At 44.4% G+C, this 19,777-nt stretch overlaps 1 protein-coding gene across 2 annotated transcripts in view; it reads right to left on the bottom strand.

Annotated features, from left to right (window-relative positions):
* The window catches only part of SEMA3E (semaphorin 3E), a 182,924-nt gene that overhangs the window by 30,345 nt on the left and 132,802 nt on the right, over positions 1 to 19,777 (bottom strand). Inside the window, exons 5-6 of one of the 2 annotated variants that reach the window (XM_028728769.2) lie at positions 9,370 to 9,463; positions 2,673 to 2,801 (exon numbers count right to left, since the gene is read on the bottom strand). In XM_028728769.2, coding sequence (XP_028584602.2) covers positions 2,673 to 2,801; positions 9,370 to 9,463 — 223 coding nt within the window. The remainder of the gene's footprint in view (positions 1 to 2,672; positions 2,802 to 9,369; positions 9,464 to 19,777) is intronic. The other variant, XM_028728770.2, reaches the window with a different exon arrangement.

The raw sequence follows: 19,777 nt of genomic DNA, 5'->3' as shown, positions 1-19,777 counted from the left end.
GGGAACAGGAAGTCTTCCCATTCAAGCTGACAGACCTGGGTTTGCACACTTGGAACTGAGTGAATTCAGGCACACGTCTGCAAGTGTTTTATCTCAATGAAATAACAGGACTGCGGATCTAAGCTTGCCAAACTGCTGCAGGGCAATGCAGTCATTGCGCCTTCAACTGCGGTGATGAATTTGCAAGGGCTGCTTGAGGTTAATAATTTTAGAAGGAGTACAAATGATGTGGACTGGCCATAATGTGGCCTATACATCATACACAGGATGCTGGCACATTAGCATTGACCGTGCGGCTCATGATAGATTGCTACGGGGGGCCTTAAGTGGCGAGCAGGTAAGCCCACAATGAGATTCTCTCTGCTTTTTGTGAGATAAAGGCACCAGAAAGAGAGAAGCATTTACCAGCATCTTCCCAATTCCTGCTTAAATGTGGCCACAAAGTGGGGCACTGGGAGGTACTTCAAAAATGCACAAAGACACAAGTCTTAGTAATATTTGCATCTCCAAATGTATATGAAGAGGAAGAAATTAAACACTTCAGTTCCACAGAGGGCAGGCCAAACAATTTCCCACTCAAGTCACTCCAGACAAATTGTTAATTTCCACCCTACTCTAAATCACCCCAAATCTGTTCCTCTTCAATTCATTTACCCCCGGTTAATTTCCCAGTATATCCTGCTCTAAATCAAATAAATTCCCCTTCACTTACACCCATTCCATAACCCCCAAATCATCTGAAAAAGTAGTCTTACATTAATTCGTTTCCTAAAATTAATATCCTACACACATACACACCCAATTCAATTTATTGCAAATTCATGAATGACCCAGAAGCACGTGGGACACTTCAGGAAAGATTTGGGGGTCTCTACCTCATGGGTTTACCCTAGCAATACCTCTTGGTCCAGATCCTGGCTCACAGAGAGGGGAAGCCAAATTTCCTCTCCAGTATACTGCTCTAATATTTGGAATGTGCCTAAGTCCTGAGGAAGATAGCCTTAAGTACAAACACACTTTTGCAATAGATATTTCTAGTAAATATGAATGGAACTGCAAAGCAATAACAACCAAGATCTCAAGGGGGACCAAAAAACAAACTTTAAAACTGTTTCATGCAAGTGAATGAACATATGGAGAATATCAGCTTTGAAAATATTTGTGTAGCTCCAACTTACATATCAATATTTTTTTTCTTACACACATACACACACAAAAAAACCCCCCCTAAGATCCTTTTCCAATCTTACTCTCTGGGGTTCATTTATTTTAATTTATATTAGCCTGAAACTTGGCATGCATTTGATACAACCATCTGTGGCTGTATACAAAACAGGAATCAGAGCTGTTGAGGCAGACTGATTTGCCACTGGGGGTGGGGGTGGGGAGAGCAAGTCACTGTGCGAGAGGGATGTGCTGATTTGAAAGCATTTCGCCTCTTTTGTTGTCAAATTGGAACCATGTGACTTTGCCATGAGATACCAAACACTGATGTTTACCCTTGGGATAGATCAGAATAACTCAACTCATCAAGGCTCTGTAGGGACGATCCTTTGACAGTCATCATGGCCCTCAATCTACATGACGCTCACAACTCAAGCAAAAATTAAGAAACCCAAGGGAATGAGTCTTCCAGAGCGCACATTCAAAATAGCTCGGGGCAATAAGAGCGAGGCAGTTCACACACTCAGGTGCATGAGGACCTAAGTATGCATGGTAGGTGAGCTGTTGTGCATGTCTTACTTCTCCCAAGCCTGACGTGAGCAAAATAAAGTGTGGCGTTATGCACATCCATATACCAGATGTCTGACTTCCCCATCCCTTTTCGCAGGGGAAGGATCAAACAAATCATGTCTACAAATGCGCAACTCAAAGGTCCAGGGGGATGGGACATGCTGATTCTTTCTCTGCCTATGGAGTCCTTGTCAGCTGACTGAGTGTGCAAATTTTGTTTCCTTTCTCTGTAGAATTAGCAGGGAGCAATTTGGGTCTGTATGAACTATTGGCATTGCACAATTGGCCAAACGCATGATGTTTATGTGTGTAAAAGCCTCAGCGCCTAGGGCTTGCCGATCGAAAGGTCGGCGGTTCGAATCCCCGCAGCGGGGTGCGCTCCCGCTGCTCGGTCCCAGCGCCTGCCAACCTAGCAGTTCGAAAGCACCCCCAGGTGCAAGTAGATAAATAGGGACCGCTTACTAGCGGGAAGGTAAACGGCGTTTATGTGTGCAGCTCTGGCTCACCAGAGCAGCGATGTCACGCTGGCCACGTGACCCGGAAGTGTCTGCGGACAGCGCTGGCCCCCGGCCTCTTGAGTGAGATGGGCACACAACCCAAGAGTCTGTCAAGACTGGCCCGTACGGGCAGGGGTACCTTTACCTTTACCTTTAAAGGACCCAATGCACAAGTTATAGCTGGACTCCCCAGTGCCCTCCCCAATCTGGACTCTCAAGCAAAAGTACTGTTCCCCTGAGATCTTTTCGAGGGATCATCACTGATACTGCAAATATTGACTGCTAAGGGGATTAGCAATGATTTGGAGAGGACTTTGCAGGGAGGATAAGGCTAGAACCTTGTGTCGCCGAAGCCTTTTAAACCTCCTGGCGCATCTAGGCAAAACACTATTGTTTATTTTTATGATTGCTATTATTAAACAACGAAGATTTCTTACGGACCCCTTGTACCTTTCAGCAGGCGCTCATCGTCTGGCTCAGTCCGGATGTGTGCCGCACGGCCCATTGTGCGGAAGATGGCAGCATCTCGCCCCCAGTAGTCACTGTAGAGCCCAGCAAACAACTCACCACCTGAAGGTCAGATGCATCCGTGGTAAGTGGAGAGAGGGTTGCCACACTCACACGACATACATGTTACATCACAGGTGAGGCGTTTGACCAGTCCTGTGGACACAGATTTTCCTGGATCGTACCATTTCAGGGTGAAGGCGAAGAGTTGCATACTTCAGTGCTTCTCTACAGCCCTTCTAGGGGAGGTCAGGGGTAGAAGCAGGGCAGGGACAGTGGGGGGGGGGGGACATGACAAAATATAGCAGGGAGGTTTCAATCTAGACTTCTCCCTGGCATTTTCCATGCGCAGGGATGTCGATGCTGTTGTCAAGGCCCAACTTGTAGGCCCAAGCGTTACAGGAAAAGCTGTGCCCACGCACATATGAAGCTGGCGTAAAAGCTTAAGGCAATTTACAGTAGCAGGGATAAAAGTCCCAATGTGTTTTATACATGATACAAACAGAGACATCAACAGGACATCAATGGATAACCTGCACTTAAAGAAGTTGAGGTATTTCATCTTTTATCACTGATGTATCTTTAAAAAACACCTTTTGAAACACGAATACAGTAAGTCTGCACTTTCCTTTCTCCCAAATCTCCTCGCCCCAACCATGCTGAGCGAGACCAGAATTTTCTTCCCTACATTAAATTACTTGTACTCTACATTACGAGTTCAGGATTCCGCTCCAGAGTGAACTGCAAGGCACTGGCTGCCCGATGACATTTTCTGCCTCGCTTGTCTTTTTAAAAGGGGATTTCATAAGGTACTTGGTTTTTCCCCTTTCTCAATGTGTCTTACAGTTATTTTCCACTGGATGGCACCCGAATACCACAAAAGCAGCAGAAGGAAGCCATCCTTTCAGAACGGGAAGAAAATTAGCCCTTTGACAGTCTAAATTAAACTGTGCAGATATTTTACTGCCCTCTGACAAAAAACTGAATACTTTCAACCTTTTTTTAAAGCTATAAGCAAGCATATTTGACTAACTTTACTGTTACTGTTATGGTTTTTAATTATTATCGTTATCACTATTACTGGGAGTGACTGGGAGTGGCCGCCGGGACCACATAACACCGGTTCTGAGAGATCTGCATTGGCTCCCAGTACGTTTCCGAGCACAATTCAAAGTGTTGGTGCTGACCTTGAAAGCCCTAAACGGCCTCTGTCCTGTATACCTGAAGGAGTGTCTCCACCCCCATCGTTCAGCCCGGACACTGAGATCCAGCGCCGAGGGCCTTCTGGCGGTTCCCTCATTGCGAGAAGTAAGGTTACAGGGAACCAGGCAGAGGGCCTGCTCGGTAGTGGCGCCTGCCCTGTGGAATGCCCTCCCAGCAGATGTCAAGGCAATAAACAACTATTTTACTTTTAAAAGACAACTGAAGGCAGCCCTTTTTAGGGAAGTTTTTAATGTCTAATGCTGTATTGTTTTTAATATTCAGTTGGAAGCCGCCCAGAGTGGCTGCGGAAACCCAGCCAGATGGGCAGGGTATAAATAATAAATTATTATTATTATTATTTGCAATCTTTTACTTGCTGTCTGCAAATAAGTGTGGATCTGATTTCAGTGCAACTGATGCATTTGGAAGTAATGATGCTGCCGTTCCTAATACTGTAATGACCCTAAATATTCTGCGGAAGTACAGCAGATACGGCAAACCCAGAAATCTTTCACTGGTGCTAGCCAACCCACGCGGAGATCAGCTTCGCACAGGAACAACACCTTAGCAAATAAAGTAAATAAGTCACAGCAGTTCTTGAGAAAAAGGAATCCTTATGTATTTGAGATGGCATGAAAACTGAAGTCTCCAAACACCTGAATAATCACTCCCAACTTCGCAAGGTGCCTGGGTTTATGTAGCCAAAACAGTATGACAGCTCACCCTTGCAAAAAAAAAAAAAAAAAAAAAAAAAAAAAGGGGGGGGTGTTATCAGCATCCTTGGAAGAAGCATTTGCGTGTGTTTTTGTAAGCCTGTATGTTTGCGCTGAGGCTACAGTTTGGCTTAGCATTACATGCGAACTGTGTAGTGTACAGCTTCCACAAGGAAATTTTCTACACATGTGTGATTTTCAGCCTTTCTCAGACTACGGACATCCTTGGCAGAATGAAGGTCATGCATGACTTACAAAGCGAATTCTTAAACTAAGTTTTAAATTCGTGAGGTAACTTTGATTTCCCAGAGGAAGCGTGTGTTGGTCGAGAGCCAAGGGCTTTACAGTTCATTACGTGGAGGGTCTTCCCACTCTGCCGTGAGATAAGGGAAATTTGAGCATTCGTAGAGGCATTGTCACTTTGCACACTGGTGTTTATTTTCTTACTGGAGAGAACCTAAAGCCCTGGGATAGCTGCTTTGGGGCTGCCAGCACTGATTGCAGTCACATGCGTGAGAGAGCCTGCAGACTCGCTTCAGTGTCAGATGCTGTTGCTAGATGCCAAAAAGACTCAGTTTAGGCATTTCACTACATACATCTTGTCAGAAGCAAAGGGAGAAATCAAGCTGAAGTTAAGCACTTCAAATTCCCCACCAATTTCAGTGGGAGGTGCTGAAGCAAGCACTCTTATTCTTCTGCCGGAATCATAAATCTGGTGGGATCACGTCCACAAAGTACTGCAATTTTAGAAAAATTAAAAGGGGATATTGGTAGCATTTCAATTCCACAAATATACTTTGGATTGTATCCAATGTGTTCTTCCATTCATGGAGTAAGAATAGAGTTTGCAGTCAAGTGTTAGATGGGCTATGTAAAAATAGACGTCGTTTCATAATTGCAAACTAAACTATCTGGATCTAAAACTGTAGAACAGGTAAGTTTTCTTTGTTAATAAACATGTGCAGAGGGGAATGGTCGCAGCTCAGTAATGGAGCATCTTTTTCGCTGCTGCATCTGCAGATAAGGCTGGGGAAATCCCCTAGAAAGTGGTTGCCAGTCAGTGTAGGAAACAATAATGAACCAGGCAGAACAACATGTCCTATATTATTGTGCATACAAAGCATGTTATTCATATTGTTCTTACTTATTTAAAATATTTATATCCTACCTTCTAGTTTAAATCCCTAAGTCAGGAAAATATACATATGGAAAGGGCACCTAAATGGGTGTATTATTTTTAATATATAACTAATGACAAATAGAAGGGTGGGGTAAACCACAGAACAAAACCAATGGAAATCATGCTTCAGTGTGAGGTAAAAGCTCTCTGGAGTTATTCCCCGCCCCCTCTCAAAAATGTCCTGAAGAGTAAGGAAGTTTTATGTTGTTCAGGGCACTTATGCTGATTCTACATATCGAAAATGTGGCATCTTAATGTTATTGTGTGGTTATTGTGGCCTTTTAATTCTTGCAATTACTCTTCACCTGACCCATCGCCAAAGATGAAATACAAATGAATTGATTTTGTATTGTTATATACTAAATATATATTGTTATATATATGTCGGGGGGGGGGGAGTGTGCTTGTGTTTACTGGAGAATTTTATGGCCTGTACATACATAGAACTATAAAGACTGGTCCCTTCAATAAATCTCTGAATTGATCTAGCTGGGAGAGTTGACACCCCTGGTTTCACAGGGCCCTTCTCTGAACTGGTGCTACTCAGAGACATGGCACAAGCTGAGACCAAAGAACTCTGGGGGGTTCCTGGGATAAGGTGAGGCACAAGAGCTGTCCTGTTGCACAAATTCGCTCCACTTCCCAGTGGGGAGGAGTTGCGGTGGACCGTGTGGCCACCTACTCCCCACCGGGGATGGGGGACTTTGTCCCCCATTGTCTGGGGGATCCCGGCTACATCAGAGCCCAGCCAGCCAATCCAGAGCTATTTAAATGGAGGAGTGAGCCAGAGGACTTCCTCTTTGGTTCGCTTCCTCAATCACCCTCCCTCCCTTCCTATTTTGCAGGTTAGGCAGTGACCTTGCTATGGACTTCGGTTGGTCGCCTTGGTTGTCCGAGGGGCCTGGTAGGAATTTTTCCACTTGGCAAATTGGCACTGGCCACTTGGTTTTCGCCTACCTCGTAGCAATCGTCACAACTTTGTTAGGGTTGCGGTTAGGCATTGATTGACCTTGTGTGGGGGAGGGGAGGTGTGGCCATCACCTGCCCCTCCATGCTTAAGGGTATTCTGTTAAAGGAATCTGGGGGTGTTGATCTAGTCTGAAGCCTGGCTGGGGGGCTAGGGCCTTGATACGACCCCGACGGGAACACCAGGGGGAGCTTGAGTTGGTTCACATTGACAGGGCTCTTACTGGACTTCCTGCACAATGGGCAGGAGTCAGATATAGTCAGGTCCAAGCAATGCCTAAGCCAATACTGCTCACATTCTATAATTTCAATAAAGTTGTGGCCAAAATTTGCCCAGTAACATAAACCTAATATCTGTGTCCTTGTGTGAGTTATTTCCAACGAGGGGGTAGCTGCGGGGTCTCGACACGCAAGTTCGAGCAGAATGAAAAGCTTCAGCATCAAGGTCATGCCCAGGGCTGCTTCACCGGCAGCGTGTGACATGTGCTGGCTCTGTCTCCTCCACTCAAGCATGGACCATTATCCAACACCAATATTTCCTTCTGCTGCTACTTGAGATCCTTTAGCTGGAACTGTCAGGGGTTGATCTGGGCACTTCTGCATAAAAAGCATTTGCACTGCTACCCAGTCATGGGGATAAGTCACATCTCAGTCTCAGCAGCAGAAAAGATCTGGGCTAGAAAAGACGCAGATAACAGGGCTGCTACTACTGTGTGCTACATATCAAAAGCCACGCGCCTGAAGAAAATTATCCTTTCAAGAACTTCTGTGGTCTCTGTCAACCTGCCAATGAGATCTATTACCAAGTAGAGCTTTGCTTTATTGGAAACAGACAGGAGAATTCATTTGCTTTGGGTACTTAGGTCCAAAAATTCTTTATGGAATTTATCTAACCATTTAACATTTTTATGTAGCATTATCTGCGGTTGAAGGTCTGTTCTGTTTCCTGATTGTAATTTACAACTTACTCTGAGTTTATTCAGAAATGAAATTGTTCCTTGCTGCCTCTTTCCTTAGTACCAGGTCAAGAGAAAGTAAGTTTTGAAGGTAATTTAAGGAAAAAAAACCTAAACAATGGAAAAAAGGAGGAACGGAAATCCAATCCAAATTAATCACTTTGCAATCACAGTGCAAATTAATCACAGTGCAATCTGTGTGAATACACAGTGCAAAAACGTGTGTATTCAAAAGGAAATCTCACTAAACCGAATGGGGTTTACTCCCAGGTAACAGCGCAACCCTGAAATCTTGTCTATTTCAACAGAAAAGGCAAGCAGCTTCCTCGGGTCTTAGGCATGCTTAGTTTTGGCTAGATTGTCCCTAGTATTTTTAACTAATGAACTGAAAATCACCAAGAATGAAGTATCGGGGATTGTCCTCTGCCATGGATCAATCTCTGTTGAAGTCATGATAAACAAACAGGATTTTAAAAACATAACAACTGCATGTGATATTTTAAAATGCCAACATGTTATCATATCATTTTGGGGGGAAGGTGTGCCAAGAGGGTAAAGCTATAGTCTTGTCTATGTTTAGCCCAATCCAGGTAGGAATAGGCTTATGTTCTTAAATCACTTTTTAGTATCTAGTCCATGTGCCCAAACAGTTATGGAGCTCTTTGCCCGCTGAGATTAAGCTGGCACTGCCTGTCATATCTTTTAGGACACAAACTTGAAACTTGGTCCCTCCAGAAAGCCTTCACTTGGAGATGACCCACCCATATTGCATAGCTGTGACTTTCTGTGAACATGCTGCTTCGTTATGCTGTGTTGATTTGTTTGTTTGTTTTTGTATTGGTATTAAAGTTTGTATTTTGTACACTGCATAGATATATACAGCAGGAAAACTGAACAACCAAGCAATAAAGTTTGGCAGCACCTGGGGTGCCTGAATTGCACTTGGACAGTGATCATCAGCAAATCTATCCCATCATTTCCCAACAGATAATTCACAAAGGCAAAACTGCCATCATGAACCATCAGTATTTCACTGAGAGAGATGATAGTGCGCTGAAAATTCAGGCATGGGCTACTGACCTGCAAGATGATCTCTGGAATCAGGACCAGGGTCAACAGGCTTATTGCGGATCTATGTCCCTACTCAAAATCAACATCTGTACAAAACTTTCCTACCCGATTTCGTCCAGATGTTTAGCACTACAGCTGCCATAATCCTGGGCCATTGGCCGTGCTGGCTGGAGCAGATCAGATTGCAGTCCTGATCTGTGATGGCATATATGGAGGGCATTATTTATTTATGTATTTGAATCTAATATACAGTGAATCAGAACTCAGTGGGCAGTATTGCTTTGAAGTTAAATTACTGTGCCTGAAAAGTTCCCTAATATTATGCAACCATTGCATGTCTACCTATCAAACTGGCAAAAGAAAACAGAAGAACATTGGCTATAGGGTTGATCTAGTGAAACAAAGAGAATTAAACGCAACATAAACGTAGGCACAGGTAGAACAGACACATCAAAGGCATGTAGAAGAATAGTGACAACACCTTAAGAGAGTTGGGGACGAAAACTCAGAAAGACATTTTATAACATACGACAAGCCATTACCAAATAAAGTGGAGATGAAGGAGGAATTGGGGTCAAATGGGCACCGTCCACGTCCCCTCTCCAGTCTGTGTGCTTCTAGATAAAACAGATGATCCTTTGAAAAGAAGAAGTACAGAAAGCATTATATAAAGTTCTGGTTTACACAAATGAAGCTGCAGCTACCTATGTACCAGTGCTGCGGCTTAGGAACAACTAAATCACGAGCCCTTGTTCAAACGCTTAGATGGCTGATGATACACTAGGCACATGTTGAAATTGTACATCCAGGTACTTTTTCATACTGTGCTCATTATGAGAATTTCCCCCTGTATATTTGATTCATCTAATTGAATTGATTTATCCATGTGGAAACACAACTTTGGTACCCCCTCCCCATGTGAAAAGTACTATAGAAATACTTTTATAAAATAAGTAATACAGAAACTCATTCAAACAAGACTCAACGGAGGATACTTGTGAATGTAAGACACTCTCTTATTAATGTATGTCCACCTCTAGCAACATGAGTACCACAATCGTGGGTGCCTGGGGCCATGGGTGCCATGCAGCATGCATGGCCCTGGCTCCGAAATTTGTGGGTGCCCAGCCCCTTCAGGGGGAATTTTGTGGGTGATCGCGCATCCAGGGGTCCCAGGAAATTGGCACCTATGTCTAGCACAGTAGTGCATTCAACACTGTTATGCTTTAGAGAATGATAGACCACTCCTTTATGCCAGCTTTTCTTCCTCCTTCTCCTTTTGGCCATCTTAAGTAAGTTATTAGGATACAGGTGGCACTGTAGTCTAAACCACAGAGCCTAGGGCTTGCCGATCAGAAGGTCGGCGGTTCAAATCCCCGTGACGGGGTGAGCTCCCATTGCTCGTTCCCAGCTCCTGCCCACCTCGCAGTTCGAAAGCACGTCAAAGTGCAAGTAGATAAATAGGTACTGCTCTGGCGGGAAGGTAAATGGTGTTTCCGTGCACTGCTCTGGTTCGCCAGAAGCGACTTAGTCATGCTGGCCACATGACCTGGAAGCTATCTGCGGACAAAATGTCGGCTCCCTCGACCTATAGAGTAAGATGAGTGTTGCAACCCCAGAGTCGTCTGCGACTGAACCTAACAGTCAGGGGTAAGGTAAAGGTAAAGGTATCCCTGCCCGTACAGGCCAGTCATGACCTACTCTAGGGTTGTGCGCTCATCTCGCTCAAGAGGCCGGGAGCCGGCGCCGTCCGAAGACACTTCCGGGTCACGTGGCCAGCGTGACGAAGCTGCAACTGGCGAGCCAGCACCAGTGCCGCACACGGAAACGCCGTTTACCTTCCCGCTATAAAGCGGTACCTATTTATCTACTTGCACTTAGGGGTGCTTTCGAACTGCTAGGTGGGCAGGAGCTGGGACCGAACGACGGGAGCTCACCCCGCCATGGGGATTCGAACCGCCGACCATACGATCGGCAAGTCCTAGGCACAGAGGTTTTACCCACAGCGCCACCCGCGTCCCAGTCAGGGGTACCTTTACCTTAAGTAAGATAATATCTTGTATCATGATTTATAAGCTGCTGTACATTCAGAAAATATACTTGAGCAGTGTTCAGAAATAGAATATCAAGCATAATCCAGCTAACAGAAAATCCACAGAAATAAAAAGGCCGAGTGGTGAATGGTCAAGGATGATGAAAGTTCCCAGTCCAGCAAAATCTTCAGGTCTGCCCACCTCAGTCCAAAATACCATGCTTAGAAGCAAAGAATACTTATCCATCTTCCTAAAACCTGGGTCTCCAGCTGTTGTTGGACTACAACTCCCACCATTCCTGACCACTGGTCCTCCTAGGGATGATGGGAGTTGTAGTCCAACAACAACTGGAGACCCAGGTTTGAGAAACAGTAGCTTAACTGGAAGGTGACAGGCTTGCCCCATGTTTGCCCATCGCTGGTAACGCAAGTGTCATAGTTGTCCATTTCTGAAACAGTACTTTGCGGATGTTTAACAACCATCAGCATCTGCATCCTGGTGATGGCGCACTTGTTCAAAGGAGAAAAACAACAACAACAGAAGACTAGTCTTTGTCCTGAGAAGCTTACAATCTAAACCATCACAGAGAAGCAGATAAAAGAGGAAATGAAATGAAAAGCAGGGCTAAGTGTGTACAAATGCAGCTATATATACACTCAGGTTCTGTTCTATGCAGGTCTATGCATGTTTATCTCAGTGCAGTTGGTGAGGAGGAGTGCAATTCCGCACTTCTGCTAGTGCATTTGCACCATGCTGACCTTGTCTCCACCTTGCCCCTCCTTCTCCCACTAAGCCCTAGCAGTGCCTGTGACGGAAGGTCAGGTAAGAGCTGCTGCCTTGCCCATTACAACTGTATCAGAGTCAGTCCCCCACTGAGCTAAAGGAGACGTACATATTGAGTATATCTGCATAGGATTATTTCTGTAGAGGGTCAAGCCAAAGCAGTGGTGGATCTTGGGGTTGGAAATTTCAGTGGCACCCTGTGAGACGCCAAAATCTGGCACCCCCTGCCTCTCACACTCCATTCTAAATCATAGCTGCATCTCTCCCAGTGTGGTGTAGTGGTTAAGAGCGGTAGACTCGTAATCTGGAGAACTGGGTTCGCTTCCCTGCTCCTCCACATGCAGCTGCTGGGTGACCTTGGGCCAGTCACACTTCTCTGAAGTCTCACAGAGTGTTTGTTGTGGGGGAGGAAGGGAAAGGAGATTGTTAGCCACTTTGAGACTCCTTGGGTAGTGATAAAGCGGAATATCAAATCCAAACTCTTCTTCTTCTTCCCAAGGTCCTGCGCCCAGAGCAATTGAACCAGTTGTGCTCCCCTAAACCCACCTCTGGCCAAAGTCTCATAGAAGAGGTGAATCTTGAAAAGCCATTTCAGGAAACAGTATATTTTTAAGCAAAATGACAACTAGGTGAAACTTAAAGTTGTGCCTTTTTCTTTTAATCTGCCATCACTCAACTCTCAGAACTAATACCGTATGCCCACAACTTCTGCACATTTAACCTGTGCGCATTCAGGTTTATGTACTTGGCAAAATATAAATTTAAAAGGGGGTGACAAGTTTGGGGGACAGAGCAACTGGAGCTCACCCCGTTGCAGGGATTTGAACCGCTGACCTTCTGATCGGCAAGCCCAAGAGGCTCAATGGTTTAGACCACAGCGCCACCCATATCCCATGACCCACCACTGCACCCAATGTGTTTTGGCTATATGGGATTTTAGCTTTAGGCACCACCCCCAGAATGTAACCCCATGTAAGTTGTCAGGTTACTGTGGTTCTATAGCTTTAGCAGTAGCTGTTTTATGTACAATGTGCCTTAGTTGGATGCTGGTGGTTTTTTTTTAGGGGGACAGCCCCCACAAATTATATATGGAAATATGGCTTATGTAAACTATAATTCTTTGAAATTATTAGCTGCTCAGGTATTACTCCATGAAAAGGAACAGCTTTACTCAATCTGGGAAGCAACCCCTGGAAAAGAAAGAGTATTGCTATCGTATTATTTTTCTCTTTATGACAGCATGAAATTTTAAACCAGCAGACTTTAAGAGAATTAAGCAGAAATTAGTAGTTAGAAATGAAAAATGAATTCTATAGGGTGAAGACTGGGAATATTATACTTTTGTATTATTATTCTGGAAATACATTTTGCAGAAAAGAATCAATGGAAGACTAGCTGAATTATTTGAACCTTCTCCTGTTTGCTGGGAGTGCACACAAGCCCAAAATATCAGTCTCATAAATCAAAGCTATCCCAAGATGTGTGTTGGGGGGGGGGGGAGAGGGAGGGGGAACCTGGTTCTAATAACATCTCAGAATAAATCAAGGCAACAGTTTCTTGTGTCAGTTTCTTGTGGCTGATTAGCTGCTCTCTCTGGGCAAAGGTCAGAGGGGGCAGGGCTTCTGTTGAGGTAGGTGATTAGCTGTGGGAGGAGCTTATCAGAGCTTCAGGGCAGCGGCGCGCGCCTAGCGGCGCGCGCAGTTTGATCCATATTTTAGATTTAGGGGAGCTAGTCTCAAACATTTGTTGGGGGAGACCTAGGTTTTTTGGGAGGGATTTATTTGTCCTGTCTCCACACTTTTTATGATAGAGGACCACTGTAGTCACCCCCAACGACACGTTCCCAAGATGGAGGGTGAGGGAACAGCTGCAGTCGCCTGTGGTTCCTGCGCAATGTTTGCCATCTTGCCAAAGGTTGCAGGCAGCTTTACCTGCAGCAATTGCATGTTGATTGCCCTCTTAAAAGACAAAGTCCAGCAACTGGAGGAACGTGTAGCTACGCTCCAAAGAATTAGAGAGCTGGAACTCTTCTTGGAAGCAACAGAGCACACCGTCTCCACCAAGGAAGAGACAGGGGACTCCCCTGAGAAGGTGGCTAGTTCACCAACACAGGAGCCAGATATATGGAGAAACGTGACTCAAAGAAGTAGGAGGCCCAGGGTTCGCTCTGATTGTTTAGAAATACGCAATCGCTTTGAGGTCCTTTCCCCTAGCATGGAAGACGAAGAGCAGACTCCATTTGAGGATCTCTCCCTCATTACAGTCGATCAGGTATATGAAGACGAGGAGCAAAGGCAGTCCTCTGGGAATGTCCAGGCGACCTTGGAACCGACAGCTCACAGAAGAACCCCGACCAGACCTAAGAGGAGGCGTGTAGTGGTGATAGGGGATTCCCTACTGAGGGGAACAGAAGCAGTGATCTGTGGGCCTGACAAGATGTCTCGGGAAGTGTGCTGTCTCCCCGGGGCTAAGATCCAAGATGTAACTGAACGACTGCAAGGAATCATAAAACCCACTGACAAATACCCCTTCCTCTTGGTTCATGTGGGAACCAATGACACTGCAAGCAATAGCCTCCAGAAGATCAAAAGAGATTACGAGGCTCTGGGCAGGAAATTGAAGCAATTAAATGCACAAATTGTCATCTCATCTGTCCTCCCAGTTGAACGACGTGGCCCAGGGAGAGAGGGAAAAATAGTGGAAGTGAACAACTGGCTTCACAAATGGTGCAAACAGGAACGGTTTGGATTCTTAGATCACGGAATGCAGTTTCTTGAAGATGGACTTCTGGCAAGCGATGGGCTGCACCTCACAACGGTTGGGAGGAATGTTTTTGCAAAAAATCTCAGAAACCTCATCAGGAGGGCTTTAAACTGACTAATGTGGGGGAGGGAGACAGTGCTCCTGAAGGTAGGAGTCTATCAATTGATGAAGATGATCATCCAAATGTCATAGACCGAATGGAGCAAAGAGCATGCAGACCTAGTGGTGGGAGGAGAAAATCCTTAAATAAGAGACACGGGGGAATGATTAATGGACTTCAATGTCTGTACACTAATGCGCAAAGCATGGGAAATAAACAAGATGAGCTTGAGCTCCTGGTACAGCAAACTAAACATGACATAATAGGAATCACTGAAACCTGGTGGGATAAATCCCACGATTGGAATGTAATAATGGAGGGATACAATCTATTTCAAAGAAACAGACCAGACAAGAAAGGAGGAGGAGTGGCGTTATATGTCAGGGATGTGTATACCTGTGAAGAGATCCAAGATTTAGAACCTCAAAGCCAAAGTGAGAGCATTTGGGTCAAAATTAAGGGAGAGAAGAATAACAGTGACCTCATTGTGGGAGTTTACTATAGATCCCCAAGCCAAACGGAGGACATAGATGATGCCTTCCTGGAACAGATGGCCAAGCATGCAAAAGGAAGGGAGATAGTAGTAATGGGGGACTTCAATTACCCGGATATTTGTTGGATGTCAAACTCAGCCAAGAGCATAAGGTCAAACAGATTCCTCACTGCCCTTGCAGACAACTTCATTGTCCAGAAAGTGGGAGAAGCAACAAGAGGAACAGCCATTTTAGATCTGGTCCTAACCAATGTTGATGACCTGGTTAGTGGGGTAGAAGTGGAAGGATCATTAGGCGCGAGTGATCATGCTCTTCTGAAGTTTACTATACAGCGGAAAGGAGCAGCCAAGCATACTAGGACTCAATTTCTCGACTTTAAGAAAGCCGACTTCATAAAGCTTAGGGAAGTGCTGGGTGAGATCCCATGGACAGTAATACTAAAAGGAAAGGGAGTTCAAGATGGCTGGGAGTTTGTTAAGAGGGAGATAGTAAAAGCACAACTTCAGGCAATACCAATGAGACGGAAACATGGAAGGTGCCTAAAGAAGCCAGGGTGGCTATCTAAAGAACTTTTAACTGAGTTAAGATTAAAAAAGGATGTGTACAAAAAATGGAAAAGGGGGGAAACCACCAAAGAGGAATTCAAACAAATAGCCAGCACGTGTAGACACAAAGTCAGAAAAGCTAAAGCACAAAATGAACTCAGGCTTGCTAGAGAGGTTAAAAGCAACAAAAAAGGCTTTTATGGGTATGTTCGTAGCAAAAGGAAGAACAAAGAAACCGTGGGGTCACTCAGAGGAGAAGATGGTGAAATGCAAACAGGGGACACAGAAAGGGCTGAACTCCTCAATGCCTTCTTTGCCTCAGTCTTCTCCGATAAAGAAAACAATGCCCGACCTGAAGAATTTGGAGCAAATGATTCAGCAGAGGAAACACAGCCCAGAATAACTAAGGAGATAGTGCAAGAATACTTGGCTAGTCTAGATGTATTCAAGTCTCCAGGGCCAGATGAACTGCATCCAAGAGTATTAAAAGAACTGGCAGATGTGATCTCAGAACCACTGGCAGTCATCTTTGAGAATTCCTGGAGAACAGGCGAAGTCCCGGCAGACTGGAGGAGGGCAAATGTTGTCCCTATTTTCAAAAAGGGGAAAAGAGAGGACCCAAATAATTACCGCCCAGTCAGTCTGACATCAATACCAGGGAAGATTCTGGAGCAGATCATTAAGCAAACAGTCTGTGAGCACCTAGAAAGGAATGCTGTGATCACCAATAGTCAGCATGGATTTCTGAAAAATAAGTCATGTCAGACTAACCTGATCTCGTTTTTTGACAGAATTACAAGCCTGGTAGATGAAGGGAACGCAGTGGATGTAGTCTACCTTGATTTCAGCAAGGCATTTGACAAGGTGCCCCATGATATTCTTGTAAAGAAGCTGGTAAAATGCGGTCTTGACTATGCTACCACTCAGTGGATTTGTAACTGGCTGACTGACCGAACCCAAAGGGTGCTCATCAATGGTTCCTCTTCGTCCTGGAGAAGAGTGACTAGTGGGGTGCCACAGGGTTCTGTCTTGGGCCCGGTCTTATTCAACATCTTTATCAACGACTTGGATGATGGACTCAAGGGCATCCTGATCAAATTTGCAGATGACACCAAACTGGGAGGGGTGGCTAACACCCCAGAGGACAGGATCACACTTCAAAATGACCTTGACAGTTTAGAGAACTGGGCCAAAACAAACAAGATGAATTTTAACAGGGAGAAATGTAAAGTATTGCACTTGGGCAAAAAAAATGAGAGGCACAAATACAAGATGGGTGACACCTGGCTTGAGAGCAGTACATGTGAAAAGGATCTAGGAGTCTTGGTTGACCACAAACTTGACATGAGCCAACAGTGTGACGCGGCAGCTAAAAAAGCCAATGCAATTCTGGGCCTCATCAATAGGAGTATAGCATCTAGATCAAGGGAAGTAATAGTGCCACTGTATTCTGCTCTGGTCAGGCCTCACCTGGAGTACTGTGTCCAGTTCTGGGCACCACAGTTCAAGAAGGACACTGACAAACTGGAACGTGTCCAGAGGAGGGCAACCAAAATGGTCAAAGGCCTGGAAATGATGCCTTATGAGGAACGGCTAAGGGAGCTGGGCATGTTTAGCCTGGAGAAGAGGAGGTTAAGGGGTGATATGATAGCCATGTACAAATATATAAAAGGATGTCACATAGAGGAGGGAGAAAGGTTGTTTTCTGCTGCTCCAGAGAAGCGGACACGGAGCAATGGATCCAAACTACAAGAAAGAAGATTCCACCTAAACATTAGGAAGAACTTCCTGACAGTAAGAGCTGTTCGACAGTGGAATTTGCTGCCAAGGAGTGTGGTGGAGTCTCCTTCTTTGGAGGTCTTTAAGCAGAGGCTTGACAACCATATGTCAGGAATGCTCTGATGGTGTTTCCTGCTTGGCAGGGGGTTGGACTCGATGGCCCTTGTGGTCTCTTCCAACTCTATGATTCTATGATTCTATGAACATCTAAATCCAAGCTCAAACTTGCAAATCAATAAGCTGCAAGGAAGAGGTTTATGTCAGGCTAACAAAAACCAACAATGTGTCCAAATGGAAAGACCTGTTGATGGCAATTTACACTCGTTGAGGCAACTACAACTATGCCAGAAGATTCTGCAGGAATACCCTGCAGCAGGAAGCAAAGGCCCAGGTATATCCCTGCTCCTTCTCTCTTAACAACAGAAATGAACTGCTGGTCCTTGTCACCAGTACCTATACAATACCTTTCAAGAGCAGTTCAGGGAGCACCACACCCTGTCAAATCAGCAGCAAACTATGTACCTTTCTATACCTCCAGGAATAGGGCAGTATAGAAATTCAACACATAATAATAAAAAAGCCCACAAAACTAGGAGGGTGCACTAATGAGCTTGTACTGGCGTGCCCTCCCTCATGACATATATTGGTATTTTGAGAAGCATTGATTCTCAGACTTCATCTGGATAGCTCAGTTGGTTAGGTCATGATGATGACAAACACCAAGGTTGCAGGTTCAGTCCCCGCATGGGGAAGCTGGTTGTTTGAACACTTACTTTTAACTTGGCAATTAAGTTGTGCTATTTCTAAATTGCTGCCGGTTTTAAACATCACATTCTGCTTTCATCGTTTACAACAGTTCTGCTTAAGACTAAAAATTTGGGTTGATGAAACAATTTTCACCGACATTAGGTTTTTACTCTTACCAAACCAAATCTTCTCCATTTATACCATAAACGAAAATTCTCTCTTGTGCAAAATGCTCAGTGTATTGGCTTAAGCCTAACAAGTAAATTAGGCGGTGCTCGTACTGTCTTTTGTTATCTATGTTTGCACAGCTGCAGTTTCTGATTGAATAATGTGGTTTACATTCTTCAAGGTACCCTTCCACGTTAAGGTGGACCACAATTTATATTCCACTGAAACAGAGAGATGTGTTTTTTCAGTAAATCTTACCCGATTTGACAGAAACCAAAGCATATTCTTCATAAATGTTTGCAGATGCGCAGGATCGCTGGGGAAATGGTCTGCAAAATTTCAACATTGACTTTTTTATTTTCCTGTAGAGTTTTTCCATCTCAACCTTTCAGGACATTGTGGCCTACAATGCTGGCTGCTCCGAAGCATCCAGCGCTGGTGTTTTTCACCATGAATCGAGTGATTTGTGTGTGTCAAGTTCCACATGATGCTAATTTCAAAGGAAAACGGTTCCCTACTAATATCAGTTTCAAGGACTAGCACTGTAATTTTAGCCACTCTTTGCCATTTGTGAGAACAGTGCTGTAAAAGAAATGTCAGGAGAAAAACTGACACGCTACAGGATATGAGGTAGCACTTTGTTGCCATTAGTCATGTCTCCGTCTCTTTCCAATGACTAGGATAGAGTCATAGAGGAAAACACAGAAGAGGAACTAGAGATTATTCTGTCTCAGTGTAGCTGGGAAGGAAAAGGTTTGATTTATGGTACCTATGACTTAAGAAACCTGAGAAGTATTCATCGGGCATTAACATTGCCATTTTAAAAATAAAATAAAAATCACCACACTATTTGTTTCGTGAAGTCTTAGCTACTCTGTAACATAGCAACAGGGTATGAATCAATGACATCAAAAGGCAGCACTTGCCAAAGGATGATATATGATAAAGAGAAACCACGTCCCATTCAATGAGCTCTCTTCTTAGGACCAATGACATTATTTTGTTGTACGTAAGATTTTAAAGCTAATCCTTTCTATTGCATAAATGAGACAAATGCACGTTTTGGATTTCGGACACACCCTTTGCCATAAGATCCCAGGACAGGTTACAATAGAAAAACACGATATTAAAATCTGTTAAAATGTATATCAGACAGGCATGAGCGTAAGAGACTCAGGCTTTAACATCCAGCTCCTTTAATACATTCTGACTAAGCATCTGCACCCACAATAACTTGGTTCGCGCCCTAATTTCCACAGATGTGAAAATGCATATAAATCAGTTTTGAAATAATCCTATAAACTCAACCCTTATGACAGGAACAACTCAGGGTGCTCCCCAAAGCATAAGACTCACTCTCCAAAGTTCGCCAAAACCCCTGAGATTTTTAAGGTTTTGAGCGGCTGATTCCCCCCGCCCACAATTGATTTATAATGTATTCTTCTATTATTTACATACTTTACCATACTGTGATGGCTGCTTTAAGAATAGCAGGCAAGAAATAAAAAAGGCTCACTGGTCTAACCCAATAAGTTAGT

Source organism: Podarcis muralis, chromosome 6 (assembly GCF_964188315.1).
Source record: "Podarcis muralis chromosome 6, rPodMur119.hap1.1, whole genome shotgun sequence".
Taxonomy (NCBI): domain Eukaryota; kingdom Metazoa; phylum Chordata; class Lepidosauria; order Squamata; family Lacertidae; genus Podarcis; species Podarcis muralis.
Note: the sequence above shows the minus strand (reverse complement) of the source record. Positions and strands in the feature narration are given on the sequence as shown.